At 43.1% G+C, this 14,042-nt stretch overlaps 1 protein-coding gene across 20 annotated transcripts in view; it reads left to right on the forward strand.

Moving 5' to 3' along the window:
- Positions 1–14,042, forward strand: part of APBB2 (amyloid beta precursor protein binding family B member 2) — a 171,579-nt gene that overhangs the window by 99,847 nt on the left and 57,690 nt on the right. For 12 of the 20 annotated variants that reach the window (XM_083630352.1, XM_083630335.1, XM_083630355.1 and 9 more), the window contains 4 exons: positions 3,770–3,975; positions 9,876–9,938; positions 10,350–10,435; positions 11,450–11,510. In XM_083630352.1, coding sequence (XP_083486478.1) covers positions 3,770–3,975; positions 9,876–9,938; positions 10,350–10,435; positions 11,450–11,510 — 416 coding nt within the window. Of the gene's footprint in view, positions 1–1,410; positions 1,473–3,769; positions 3,976–9,875; positions 9,939–10,349; positions 10,436–11,449; positions 11,511–14,042 lie in introns of those variants that run through there. The other 8 variants (XM_083630342.1, XM_083630336.1, XM_083630357.1 and 5 more) reach the window with 3 other exon arrangements.

The raw sequence follows: 14,042 nt of genomic DNA on the forward strand, positions 1-14,042 counted from the left end.
AGATTTTGAGGATTGGAGCCCTGCTTGGACTGGAGAAGGAAAGTTGAATAGATCCCTTTATGCAGGGATTTATTGACCTTTGGGACCTGGACTTGGGTCAGGAGGAGACTGGAGTTGTGGGAACCTCCAGATTTGGAGGAACTTTGAAATATGTCCTGAAATATATTTTGAATTTTAGTTTTAATTATGGAGAGCTGGCTGACCTGTCGAGAAGGAATAAAAACATTGCTAGGTGGGAATTTCCCCAAGATCTACTCTTCAGCTTCAAAGGAAGGAAAATAAGAACAAGATCAGAAGAAGACAAAGTAAAGTGCATGTATAAATATGAAGAAGACTCGCAGAAGGGACTTGGAAAAGAGTTAAGAGCCTCGGACAGAAGATCACCAGATTGATGGACTATATGGAATTGACGGAAAAGACTGGCAGAATCTGAGACCAGGGAGAAGAGACGGTGGAAGAACATTGGAAAAAGTTTAAAGTTTATATATAGAAATAATGTAATATTAATGAGTGTTAGAAAAATGATGGAATGGAATTATATGGCTTTAGTAGAAATGTTATAATGAATTAAGTATAAATAAGTATTATAGTGTTAATGGAAAATAAGGTCAAAATATGTTAAGATGTGTTAAGATAAATTATAGAACAAAAATTGAGAAAGATGGAAAGGATTTGCTGAAATAGCTAACTGAACTAGAATACAAAAAAGGGAGGTGTGAGGGGGTCGATGAAACAAGTAAATGAAAGACAAAGATATGGAAATATTGGATGTGTTTTTTAATTGTTTTTGTTTTTGCTTTTGTTTCGCTGTATTGGTTTTTTTGTTTTGTTTTTTATGTATTGTAATGTATTGTTTTGTTTTGTTTAACTTTTCTCTTTTTTTCTTCTTTCTGTAATCTTTAAACTTTTAATAAATATTATTTTTTTTAAAAAAGAAAAAAAAGATGGAAGGTGGAGGAATAGCCATGTGCAAAACACTGCAGGTTTGTACCGGCCAGGCCAGGATGTTGGAAGAGGGCTTCTAACCAGACAGTTTCATCCCTGCTGTTGGGTCCTGTGAGAGGGAAATGTGTTATAGCAGCTCCAGGACTTACATAGTTTTCTTGCTGATCTGGGGGTGGGTGGATTGAGAGGAGGAGAATTTGGATCCCACATGTCCAAGATCTTCATTGATCTTCCTCTGGCATGCTCCTTCACTTGCACCTTTGGGGCACAGCTGATGGAAGAGTGAGTGCTGTAAGAGAGTCGTACCTTGGAAGTCAAACAGAATCCGTTCCGGAAGTCTGTTGAACTTCCAAAACTTTCGAAAATCAAAGCACTGCTTCTGATTGGCTGCAGGAAGTCCTGCAGCCAATCAGAAGCCCAGTCGGACGTTCGGCTTCCATAACAGTTTGAAAACCGGAACAGTCACTTCTGGGTTTGTGACGTTCGGGAGCCAAATTGTTTGGGAACTAAGCTGTTCGATTTCCAAGGTACGACTGTATGACGAAAAGGCACCGCAGGGTGGATCTGCAGCACCTTTGGAATAGAGATCTGGCTCCTCAGCTGTCCTCCCAGGGGCCATGGAATTGCAGCCTAAATAAATACATTTTGTTAATAACCGTAATACTGTTTTGCTATTACCAAGTGTGTTGTTATGAAAAAAATAAGAACAAACTCTCAGTGCTAATAATTGGGTCGTTGGTCCCCACATCTCAATATTAATTAAGATGGAGACTTCATAGGCTACACTTGTAGAAAGCCACTCACCTGGTCGCCTATGGTAAATAATAATCACCTCCAGGCAACCAGGCCGTGAAACCAGTCGGATGCTGGCTCTGTCCTGAAGACCTAAGTAAACCAGACTTGGTTTTCAGAGAAAAGGGAGGAACTAGCCTGAAGGCAGAATCATCAGGCTCATTCTGACTTGTGTGAATCTGATGTTCATGGCCAACAAGATATGGTGAATTCTTATTGTTTATGACTTCCCTGGCCTTCCCATAAACATCTTTGTTCACTTGCAAGCTGCTATTTGGAGCAAAACTGACAGTATATGAATTCTGGGGTGCTTTACATAGTCTTTCTAGGAAGTGAGGCAAAATTCTTTCTCATTAAAGAATAACATTTTCAAGGAAACCCTGGATAATACAACACTTCAGTGCTCCGAAGGCCTTCGTTCAGTTTAGCAATTGAGGATTTCTGTGACTTATGGAAATAATGGGTCCATGAAATGTTTATCCTAATTTCTGTCCATTTCATTCAGAAGGCTTGCAGATTATGTTGTCTTTTGATATACAGCAATCTATAGCTGCCTGAATTAATAGAAAGATATTATTTCTCAGTGTGATTCCTATAAACATTTTCCCCTCTATGTATAATAATAATTATAGTTGATATCCAATTAAGTCCTACTCAGAGTAGATCCATTGAAATTAGTTGACTTGTCCATTGAGTATGATTAATGCTGGATATCACCCAGTATATTTGTAATTAGTCTCAGAAGCAACTAGAGCAGAATGAAGTGCTACACACTTTAATAAGCAGACATATAATGTTTATAGTACAAGATAGCCTTGTTATATTTAAAAGAAAAGTATTCAGAGAATTGGACACAAGCCTTAAAATTCTATTTAATAAATTTCTTTTTAATTTGGTGAGGCTCCTCACTTAAAATATTCTCTTGTCTTAATTGCAGGGGTTTCTGTAATCATCTTGCAGTGTGTAGTCTTTTGCTTGTTTAGTTACATTGTCCTTATTGAAGATCTTACTGGCATCTGTTTTGCTTTTTTGTTTCCAAGTCAAAACACTGCTGGAGGCTTCTAAACTTCAAAGACATTCATATTTGGTTCTCTAACTTTTACGGCCTACTATGCTGTAGTCATGAATAATTACATGTAATTTTCCTTTCATCTTTTGTTGGTTGGTTGGTTTGGAAGAAGTCGCTCACTGTGAGCAGCATTGTACATTTTTGCCTTTGTGTACATACCATGATTTGAATTCCAGCTACTACCACCAAAGGCCATTTCCTGCAAAAGGTACTGCGTCGGCAGTACTATACTGTATTAAGGGGAGGAATGTTTCGCAGCAAACAATCGAGGGTACATGGAAACTGGCTTGTTTCCAGAAACAATTTTCCCATTTCACCTTTTAAAACAGACAGTGTGTGTATAGAATAATTAAAACCTTTCATTCTCGGCAGATCCTCATTGTTGGTTTAGGATTATGAAGCACATCTGAAAGCTATGTACAACGTAATAAGGAGCCTTGCAAGTCACATGGCAGAATCGCAATCAGTACACAAAAGTTAGCGTGATTCTGGCAGCCTTAATGCCAATAATAGGTTACTGCATGACCCGACATGTTCTGAGTATTAGAAAATAATCTTCAGTAAAAAATCAAATGGTTAAGTGTGCTAATCATTACAAGAGATTCTGGCTTCTTTGCTGACTTCTTTGTTTGTAGGTCCATTATACCTGAATACCCCTGGAATACAGGAAGCTGCCTTAGGCCAAGTTAGATCATTGGTCTATCTCAGCATTGTCTACACCAAGCGTGGACAACCATGTTTTTGTCCCGGGCCACATATGCTTAGAGATAATCGTTTGGGGGCCCCATGCCAGTGACTGCTGTCTTGTTGTCTTCAGAAGCAAAATTGTGTCTTACAGATACCTTTTTCTTTAACCTTGCTTCACCGATGACAGAACTGCAGTGTTTCTGCAACACTTGATTTTGGGGGGTTTTGAACTTGTTTCACATGTTAACAGTGTTTTGGGTTTTTTGTTTCCTGCAGATATATGGAGTGATCACTCATTTCAGACAGATCCTGACTTGCCTCCAGGCTGGAAAAAGATCAGTGACATAGCGGGCGTCTATTATTGGCACATACCAACAGGAACAACCCAATGGGAACGTCCCATATCCATACCAACAGAACTTCAAGGCTCAAGAAAAGGCTCCCTTAGTTCGATCACACCATCTCCCACTCCAGAAACAGAGGTAACGTTTGTTTGTCTGCTTTGAGTCATAGCTGTCAACCGTCCCTTATTTGGCGAGAAACTCCCTTATCCCAGCGCGGTATCCCGCTGCTGTCCCTTACTGATGATGTCCCTTAAATTTCCCGGGTTTCAAAGGAGCAGCTCCCCTCCCTGCAACCCTCCCTGCTGGCCAGGGAGGAGGGAGGCTCCAACTGTGTTGCTTGGCTGCCCGGCCCGCCCCCCTCCAGCCTCCTCTCACCAGCCTCGGCCCCCGGGAGCCCCTCCCCGCCGGGACTGGCAGGAGCCTCGGGCTCTTCCGCCTCCATCCTCCTCATAGCCACCGAACTGAGCTTCTCTGCCTGGGGCCTGCCCGCCACCGCCGGTCCCACTAGGCCGCACTGCGGCTGTGCCGCCGAAGGACCCGAATGAGATGGGCAGCCTGGCGCGGCCTATGAATTGCTGAGGAGCCTTGAGAGGAGAGCGAGGGCAACCATAGAGAAAGCAGTTCAGAGAGAGGAGGCGGAGGCGCGGACAGGTGTTCCAAGGGCTAACCATAGAGGGGGAAAGCGGAGGAAGGACCGCAAGCGCTTCTCCCATAGATTTGTAGTGGTAGACTAGCATAGATGGTCTGATCTGCGGGTTTACTTCGGGCGCTATTTCCCCCCTCCTCTCTTCCTCCCGCCCCGCCTGATGGAACTGAGAGCTGCAGATGGAGCACGAGAGAAAAGATACAGAACTGCAGCAGCATCTTCGTAGCTTGGACTTTGTTTTGCACGAAAAGTGGTTGCTGCTTGTAGTATTTAATTGCAGTGTTTCATCAGCTGGTGTCTTGAGCAGCAACCTCTGGAAACGAAGGGCTAAAAACCGGCGCTGCTCTCCCAAATTATCTGGTCCCTTTTAACTTCATATTTCAGCTGGTTGACTAAAATCTCTTATTTTGGCTGCTGGTCCCTTATTTTCGAGGCTGCCGGTCCCTTATTTTCAAATCTGTAAGTTGACAGCTATGCTTTGAGTCTGTGGACAGGTGGGGAACCATTTTAAACAGGTTAACTTTTTTTTTTAAAAGACTTTTGATACAACAGAAACCAAGAATATTAGCATATCTTTCCTTTTGCTTCATGCAAACTAGTGGTTGCCACAGCCGTGCCAGTTAGTTGCTTTAATCCTGCATGGGATTGCCACTTCTCCATATTACTGCTATGTGCAACAACAAATAAAGGAGTGTTGCAATCCACATGGATTAGAGCCAAACTAAATGGTGGATCAGCTGGTCCACATTCACACTTGTCTTGAGTTCAGCGGCACATCAAAAAGAAAAGTAGAATTTGTTAGGCCTGCAGAGAAGCCTCTGAAGAGAATCACCGGAAGCAAGAAGAAGCCCTAATAATCTCACAAAGCTATTCCTCCAGAGCAGTGCTTCATACTACGAAGGTAGCATATGGCTGCATTGAGTTTAAGGACTTGTCATACCAGTATTAGTGGACCTGATGGGTTGGGAAGTGCTAGGAGTGATCTAGGTTGCAAGAGGAATCAGAGCAGCCATTCGTTGCCATTGCACACAGGAGAAGCTGTGCCATGGCGAAGCAGTTTGTAGTGACAACCGAACAGCAAATGAAATGTTGTAGGCATCAACCCTTATCATCTTTGAGAGAAGCTACAAACTCCCCGTCCCCAATCCCCAAGTGTGCTTCCCCACAAAGCATTAAAAAGTAGTCTGTCTTTTTCAGCTTAGTTGTAAGAGTTGTGCAATGAATATCGGCTGGAAAAAATTCAATCGCAGATCTAGATCTCTAGTGTGTAGACCCCAGAATTGTTGCTTTTGCCTCAAATACAGTTTTTAAGTTACTGCCACTTTTGTTTAACACGTGGGTAGGGGGCTCTCAGAGGGACGCGGGTGGCGCTGTGGGTTAAACCACAGAGCCTAGGACTTGCCGATCAGAAGGTCGGCGATTCGAATCCCCACGGCAGGGTGAGCTCCTGTTGTTCAGTCCCAGCTCCTGCCCACCTAGCAGTTCAAAAGCACGTTAAAGTGCAAGTAGATAAATAGGTACCGCTCCAGCGGGAAGGTAAACAGCGTTTCCATACGCTGCTCTGGTTCGCCAGAAGCGGCTTAGTCATGCTGGCCACATGACCCGGAAGCTGTACGCCGGCTCCCTCGGCCAATAAAGCGAGATGAGCGCCGCAACCCCAGAGTCGGTCACGACTGGACCTAATGGTCAGGGGTCCCTTTACCTTTACGGGATCTCAGTACATTAACCTCATTAATCTGAACTTTTGATTTTTTTTGTATGCCATGCTACAGAGCAGAAACTGCCGTTCTTTTCAAATCTGTTTTAAATGTTAGTGCAAAACTTCTTACTAGTAGAAGGAAATGACCCAAAAAACCTAATTGGGCAATATGACACCACAGACCACTTTGAATAAGATGTCCTGGCAGTAGCAATTGTTTGAACCTGGCAAGTAAAACGTAGGGAGGAATCTTTTGTGTTTTAGCTGGTTCTGCTTACATCCTCTAGAGTAAAAAATGTTTGTCCCTCAGCTAGGGGAAATGAAAACCAATAAATCCAAACACACACAATAGGTACCATCCATAACACATTGTATTCCTCCTTTATATTTATGTATTTATTATTTAGATTTATATCCTACCTCTCCACACATTAATATATGTAGCTTGATGGTTTGCCTAGACTCATCAGAGAATATTCTTATTTCCTTTGGCCTTGAGCTCAACCTAAGAATCACATTATTTTCTTTGTGCGTAGAATGTGCTGTGTTGTGGTTTTAGAAAAATTAATTAGCTATATATAAATTGCAAAGAAATGGTTTGAATCAAAATTGAGTTGGTGTTTCCCAATCCACCATGGGAAAATTGTTGGACAGTTTTTGTGTGGATACTGTTAAGTAAAAGGCAGGAGGGTGAGGTAGACTGCCTCAAGTGACAGATTGTGGAGTAGTTTTGAAAGGGCAACAGATTGTCACATACTAAGTTCATTATTATATTTTTATCACCATAGTGGGACATCATTTGTCTTTTCTGCCTTTGGCACCAGGATGTCTTGGGCCACCTCAGATAGGAGTATTTAGAATAAAGAATTTCAGATGAGTTCCAATTTACTCTCCATTAAAAAATATTTTCTTCATATTTACTATTCAGCCCCTGTTAAGAGCATCTGGTATTGATATACTTAGTCTGAGATGAAGATGTTTGAACCTTTTAGCTATCTCAGAAACATGCTTGGGGATGTTTTATAACTGAGCAAGTTGTCATTTTGCTTATTATTAGATATAGTCTGTCTCCTATTATTTTCCTTCTGTGCCTTTTCATATGAAGTCTTGCTTTTAAAAGTAGCAATCTGGCCTGAGTGGAAAACAATTCAGTTTTAATATGTTTTCAGTGTAATAATAATGTTATTATTTATACCCTGCCCATCTGGCTGGGTTTCCCCAGCCACTGTAAAAACCTTCTCACCCCTTGCTTTTTCCTGTAAGACCTATTGCAGTCGTTAAGAGTCGTCAACAGGCTCATCACAGCTATCTGCCAATCACCCATTCCCACCACCCTTCTGAGTAATACCCCTCCCCACCTTCTCACTATATAGAAGGATCTGGCAACTTCTGTTTCTGTGTATCTGAAGAAGTGTGCATGCACACGAAAGCTCATACCAAGAACTAACTTACTTGGTCTTTAAGGTCCTACTAGAAGGAAAAAAAAATTTTTTGACTATGGCAGACCAACACGGCTACCTATCTGTAACTTCCCTAAACAGGACTGCCTTCAGATGTCTTCTGAAAGTCAGGTGGATGTTTATTTCCTTGACATCTGATGGGAGGGCATTCCACAGGGCAGGCGCCACTACCGAGAAGGCCCTCTGCCTGGTTCCCTGTAACCTCACTTCTCACAGTGAGGGAACCGCCAGAAAGCCCTCGGAGCTGGACCTCGTGTCCGGGCTGAACAATGGGCGTGGAGACGCTCCTTCAGGTATACTGGGCTGAGGCCTTTTAGGGCTTTAAAGGTCAGCACCAACACTTTGAATTGCACTCGGAAACATACTGGGAGCCAATGTAGGTCTTTCAGGACCGGTGTTATATGGTCTCGGCAGCCACTCCCAGTCACCGGTCTAGCTGCTGCATTCTGGATTAGTTGTGGTTTCCGGGTCACCTTCAAAGGTAGCCCCACGTAGAACACATTACAGTAGTCCAAACCGGAGATAACTAGAGCATGCACCACTCTGGCGAGACAGTCTGCAGGCAGGAAGGGGTTCAGCGGGTTTGGGAAGGCTCCCTCACAGAGGGAAGCATTCACCACCCCGCCGAGTCCATCACTTTTATGAGCCCGGATGGGCAAGGATCAAAGAGACAGGTGGTCGGTTTCACTTGCCCAAAAAGCCTGTCCATATCCTCGGAGGTAACAGATTGTGAGAAGATTTTAAACAAGAAAACTGAATATAGCATTCTGTGCTGTTGTGTGACTTGTGTCCCATCTGCACTATACTTTTAAAACAGTGTCATACCTCATTAAACAGTCATGGCTTCCCCCAAAGAATCATGGGAATCGTAGTTCATTAAGAGTGCTTGAGAGTTGTTAGGAGACCCCTATTGCTATCACAGAACTACAATTCTTAGAGTGGTTTCTCAATCCGTCCCTCTTCCCAACAGATACTGCATTAAATAGGCCTATGATCTGAGCCAGCAGGACTCTTAATACAGTGGTACCTTGGTTTGCAACCACTTTGGATTACAACCACATCAAACCCAGAAGTGTGTGTCCCTTTTTTTGGATTACAACCTATTTATTTATTTATTTATTTATTTATTTATTTATTTTATTACAACCCATTTTTTTGGGAGGCCCCAGTGGCGAAAGTGTGCCTTGGGTTACAACCTGTTTTGGTTTACAACCAGACCTCCGGAACGGATCATGGTTGTAAACCAAGGTACCACTGTACTGTATTTTCTTGCGGTGTCGTGGTGATTTTCACTGCAACAAGAAGCCTGTCTGTATTTCTTATTCCATTGTTCATTTCCCCTCCCTCTCCTTTTTATGTTCCCACTAACATTTCATATTGTCTGTTCTAGCAGCTTGAAAATACTAACTGATCAAACACTGGGAGATGGAAATAGTTTTCTTTTCTTTTCTTTTCTTTTTAATTGATATTTCAGAGTAGGCCAAGACAATCTGGTCAAGCTCCACAATTTGCTTCCTTTCATTCAAATATCCTAATGATAATGCAAGCACATTGTGTGTTGTGTCTGTCTCTAATTCGTATGAACTTTCCCTTGTCCCAGTTACTTGTCTTGGTAAGTAATGTTAGAAGTGGTCCTCACTTCTACTGCTTCCAAATACCTCTGTACTCAGGGCCGGCTCAACAATAAGAGACAAACAATAAGAGGCAAATAATTCAGGGGCACCTTCTTCAGTTAAGTAAATGCCTTTGAGAGGGACCCAGCCTACAGGTGCACAGGAGCAGTTTAGCAGCTCCAACCAGAAAAGAATAATTTCTGTGTTCCAGGGAATTGGAGAATTGATCTCTGCTGGTTACTGAAGGGATAGTTTGTAAAGGAGGTTAGGGCATATAAATCTAAAAACGATAAAATAACATCCCAACCAGCTATTACTTAATGTGCTATTATAATGAGGCATAAGTGCAAATTTGGGGTGGAAAATTTAAATTTAAATTTTTAATTTGCTTGTTCAGCATCAAACGTTGAGCCAGCCCAGATTCTACAGCAAATTGAATGAGTTGAAACTTGAGGTGACCTGTTCCCTAACCCAACCTGCAAATATCAATGCTAACAACAGTGTTTTTGTGTCCCCCCTCCCTTTTCTTCCTTTCTTCCCTCCCTCCCTCTCTCCCTCCTTTCTTTCTTTTATTTTTTTTATCAATGTGCTTCTTCCTGTGTGAATAATTATATATCTAGAAACAGCCATGGAGTGATTTTGCTGTACTGAATGGGGGAAAGATTAATAGTGACATTTGGAAGGCAAGTATATTGTCAGATTTTAGAACACTTTAATGCTTTTTTAACCTTTTAAAAAAAATCATTTTGCATGGCCATGGCTGTATTTATTCTCCCAAAAATATCACTCATGACATCCAACCAGCCAGAGAGAACAGGAATTTTGGTCTAGCTCCTTAACTTGCTACCTCATTCTGATATTTTTCACGCACAGCGCATTTGTTCAAGTCAGCAGGGCAGATCCTCACCCATAACAGAACCATGCCTGCGCCTAACAAACTGTAGTGTTCAAAATACGTGCATGCCTTTATATACATATATTCGCTAAAAACACAGTGCTGCTGCTTTGCAGGAAGAATATTCTTTAAAATAAAAGCAAAGCCATAGAAGAAATGCCTCGCATCCTGTATAACAAGCTGTTTTCCCCTCCTGCAGGATCTCCATGCAGCCACGGTAAATCCAGACCCCAGTTTGAAAGAGTTTGAAGGAGCAACATTGCGCTATGCCTCTTTGAAGCTCAGGTATGAACAGTTGATCTGTTAATCATCTTTACTCCTCAGTCCTAGATGCATTAGCTCTGACAATAGGTCTCATTGATTTCTAAGGTATTTTCCTTGAAGTAAACGTGTTTTGGATTGCAGCTGTAGGTTACTGGTCTCTCTTTTTTTTGTAATCCTATTGAAATAACTGGAAAACAGAGCTGGCCAGGCAGAGGGCCTTCTCGGTAGTGGCGCCTGCCCTGTGGAACGCCCTCCCATCAGATGTCAAGGAAATAAACAACTATCTGACTTTTAGAAGACATCTGAAGGCAGCCCTGTTTAGGGAAGTTTTTAATGTTTGAAGCTTTATCGTGTTTTTAATACTCTGTCGGGAGCCGCCCAGAGTGGCTGGGGAAACCCAGCCAGATGGGCGGGGTATAAATAATACATTATTATTATTCTTATTATTAATTATATTTTTAAGTCTGGTGCCCACATGCTTTAGCTCCAGGGTCACCAACATGGTGCCAGAGTGCCCATCGGTTCCTCCTATGGCACCCACGAAAGGTGTCCCTTAAACATGTCCACGTTTATTTAAGACACTTATATGCTGCTTATTCACATTTCTATAACACAAATAGTCTTTTAGCTTTGAAAAAGTCTGGAAGGAACCACATTAACTTTTAATGTATTTCTGGGCTGGTGCTAAAGCCCTATAAAGCCTGAATATGGAGTAACTGGAATAGTGCCTTCTTCTTCACCATATGCAATGACATACGACAAGGGTGGGGCACTTGTGACCCTCCAAATGTTGTGGGATTCCCAACTCTGATCACCAGCAAGACAAAAGCTAAGGATGATGGGAGTTGTAGTCCATTAGGATCTGAAGGGCATCTCCAGGCCCTCCTCAAAATCCTGAAGCCTACTATTCTCTGTTCATGTGAATCCATCCAACATTTGACAGGTGTCCGCCACTCATCATGCTAAAATATCGTCTTTGAGTTGTCCATTCTATTTGGCCCTAACCCTAACAGTAGCATTTCCTCCCCACAACAGAAATGCCCCACAATGCGATGAAGATGATTCCTGTAGCATCAACAGTGATCCAGAAGCCAAGGTCTGTAAGCAAAATAATGTGGTTTATTTGTTTAAAGAAAGTCACTGATCTAGATGGACAATAAATGCAGCGATCATATTTCAGTTTTAAGACCTGATACCAATAGACAGTATTTCACAAACTAAAAGCATTGCAAATGGAATTATGAACTAGTTTAGCGAATGGGGGGTGGGTTATTGGTTTGCTTTGTGTATTTTTTTTAATCTTATTTTTGTTGTTGTTACTGCCCTGGGATCTGCTGATGGAGGGCGGTATACAAATATAATAAATAATAAATAATAATAATATTCTGCTTAATTGAGAAAAATATTGAAAGCATAACATCAGCGTGACATCTAAAATTTCACAAACCAAATACAGTAATTAATTGCAAAGAGCCCTATGCACATTAGGACTTACCTAGGGAATCCCACCTGCTTCTGCTAAGGGTGGTTCTCGCTCTCCTCACATGTGCAGTGGGGCTTTTCTGCACCCCATTCCTACTGCAGCCCCACCTGAAGCCAAACTGCTCCTAAGGTTGGGATGCTCCATACAGGGAATTGGACTTGTCTCCTTGCAGTTTGTCAATTCTCAGCTGTGGTGTGTGAGAGAGAGCAGCTTGGGTGGGGATGCATTGGGAGCAGGGCAGAAAAGTCCCAGTGTACACTATGTGTTTACTGCCTTTGGTCCTTTAGCTCCTACCAGCATAATTTTATTTATTTATTTATTTATTAGGGTAGTACTTAGGGACGCGGGTGGCACTGTGGGTTAAACCACAGAGCCTAGGACTTGCCGATCAGAAGATCGGCGGTTTGAATCCCCGCAGTGGGGTGAGCTCCCGTTGCTCGGTCCCTGCTCCTGCCCACCTAGCAGTTCGAAAGCATGTCAAAGTGCAAGTAGATAAATAGGTACCACTCCGGCGGGAAGGTAAACAGCGTTTCCGTGCGCTGCTCTAGTTCGCCTGAAGCGGATTTGTCGTGCTGGCCACATGACCTGGAAGCCTTACGCCGGCTCCCTTGGCCAATAAAGCGAGATGAGTGCCACAACCCCAGAGTCGGCCACAACTGGACCTAATGGTCAGGGGTCCCTTTACCTTTACCTAGGGTAGTACTTGCAGGACATCTTTGGGAGAAGAAACGGCTTAAGGACCCTGCACAAATCTGGAGTGGAGTCCCTAAGGCCTTGTGCATCTCTTTCTGGCAACTCCTGCAGCCAAGTTGGCGCCAGACATATTGCTCTGCTTTCCTTTGATGTACATCAGCGAGGCCAAGAGGGGGCTTCTTGTCAGGGCAACCCAGGATCTCCCTACATGCTACCCAGGTTTGTGCCCCATAGAGGTCACTTGGGTGCTACTAACATAGCAAAACCAACACAGGAAGCAGAGATTATGAGTTACCAGTCTCTGCAGCCACAGCAGGTGCTGTGATTCTTCAGCTGTTTGATTTCACCCCTTGAGGCACACTACATTGTCTTTCGTACTTAAAGGTAAAGGGACCCCTGACTATTAGGTCCAGTCGCGGATGATTCTGGGGTTGCAACGCTCATCTCGCTTTACTGGCCAAGGGCGCCGGCGTACAGCTTCCGGGTCATGTGGCCAGCATGACGAAGCTGTTTCTGGCGAACCAGAGCAGCACATGGAAATGCCGTTTACCTTCCCGCCGGAGTGGTACCTATTTATCTACTTGCACTTTGACGTACTTTCAAACTGCTAGGTTGGCAGGAGCAGGGACTGAGCAACGGGAGCTCACCCTGTCGCGGGGATTCGAACCGCTGATCTTCTGATCAGCAAGCCATAGGCTCTGTGGTTCGACCCACAGCACCACCCGCATCCCCTTTCATACTTAGGGTATTTCTAATGTTATGGCTGACAATTCCATGGCTCTTCACAGCTCTCCGAGCTCGTTTTGCGTATTGTTCCTTCCTCCCCTCTGATAAAACTGACTCTGAGGTTAAGATGGCCACAGGTCAGCCAGCCATCTCTGGACCTCTGCAGATCTAAATTGACTTTTAATGGATTTTAACCTGTTTGCCTGGAGGTGAACTGGAGGAGAGGTCGATACAAGGGAGTCCAGATGTGAGCCTTGGCCTGCCCAACTTTGAAGCCCCAATGGGATACTCCCCACAAATCTGGGGATTTTCCAGAGGAAAGGTTTCTAGTTTGGACCTATAGAAAAGGGGTGAGCCAGCTTACTCAGGGCAACAGCTTGTGCTCTTATTGTTGGCTTCTGCCATTCACTTCAACTGATCTAGCAGCATGGGCAGAGAAGGGGTGGGTGGGGTGAGGAAGTTCTAGTTAATGTAGGAATTTTAGAGAAAGTGCATTTTATTTTATTTTTGCAAATGGGTGTTGCTGCCACCTTGTGGACATCTGCAAGACATCTTCACAGAATACAAAGACTATTTTACTTTTGAAAAGATCACTGTGCAACCTTGCATAAATATTGATGCAAAAGAAGAGGAAGAAGAAATTTAGAGCAGATATAGCTAATTAAATGTTACCCACATTGCTGCAGGATTTGGATTTTAAATCTGATGCAGTCATGTACACATATA

The sequence above is a fragment of the Podarcis filfolensis genome, assembly GCF_964270895.1.
Source record: "Podarcis filfolensis genome assembly, chromosome: 9".
NCBI classification, from domain to species: domain Eukaryota; kingdom Metazoa; phylum Chordata; class Lepidosauria; order Squamata; family Lacertidae; genus Podarcis; species Podarcis filfolensis.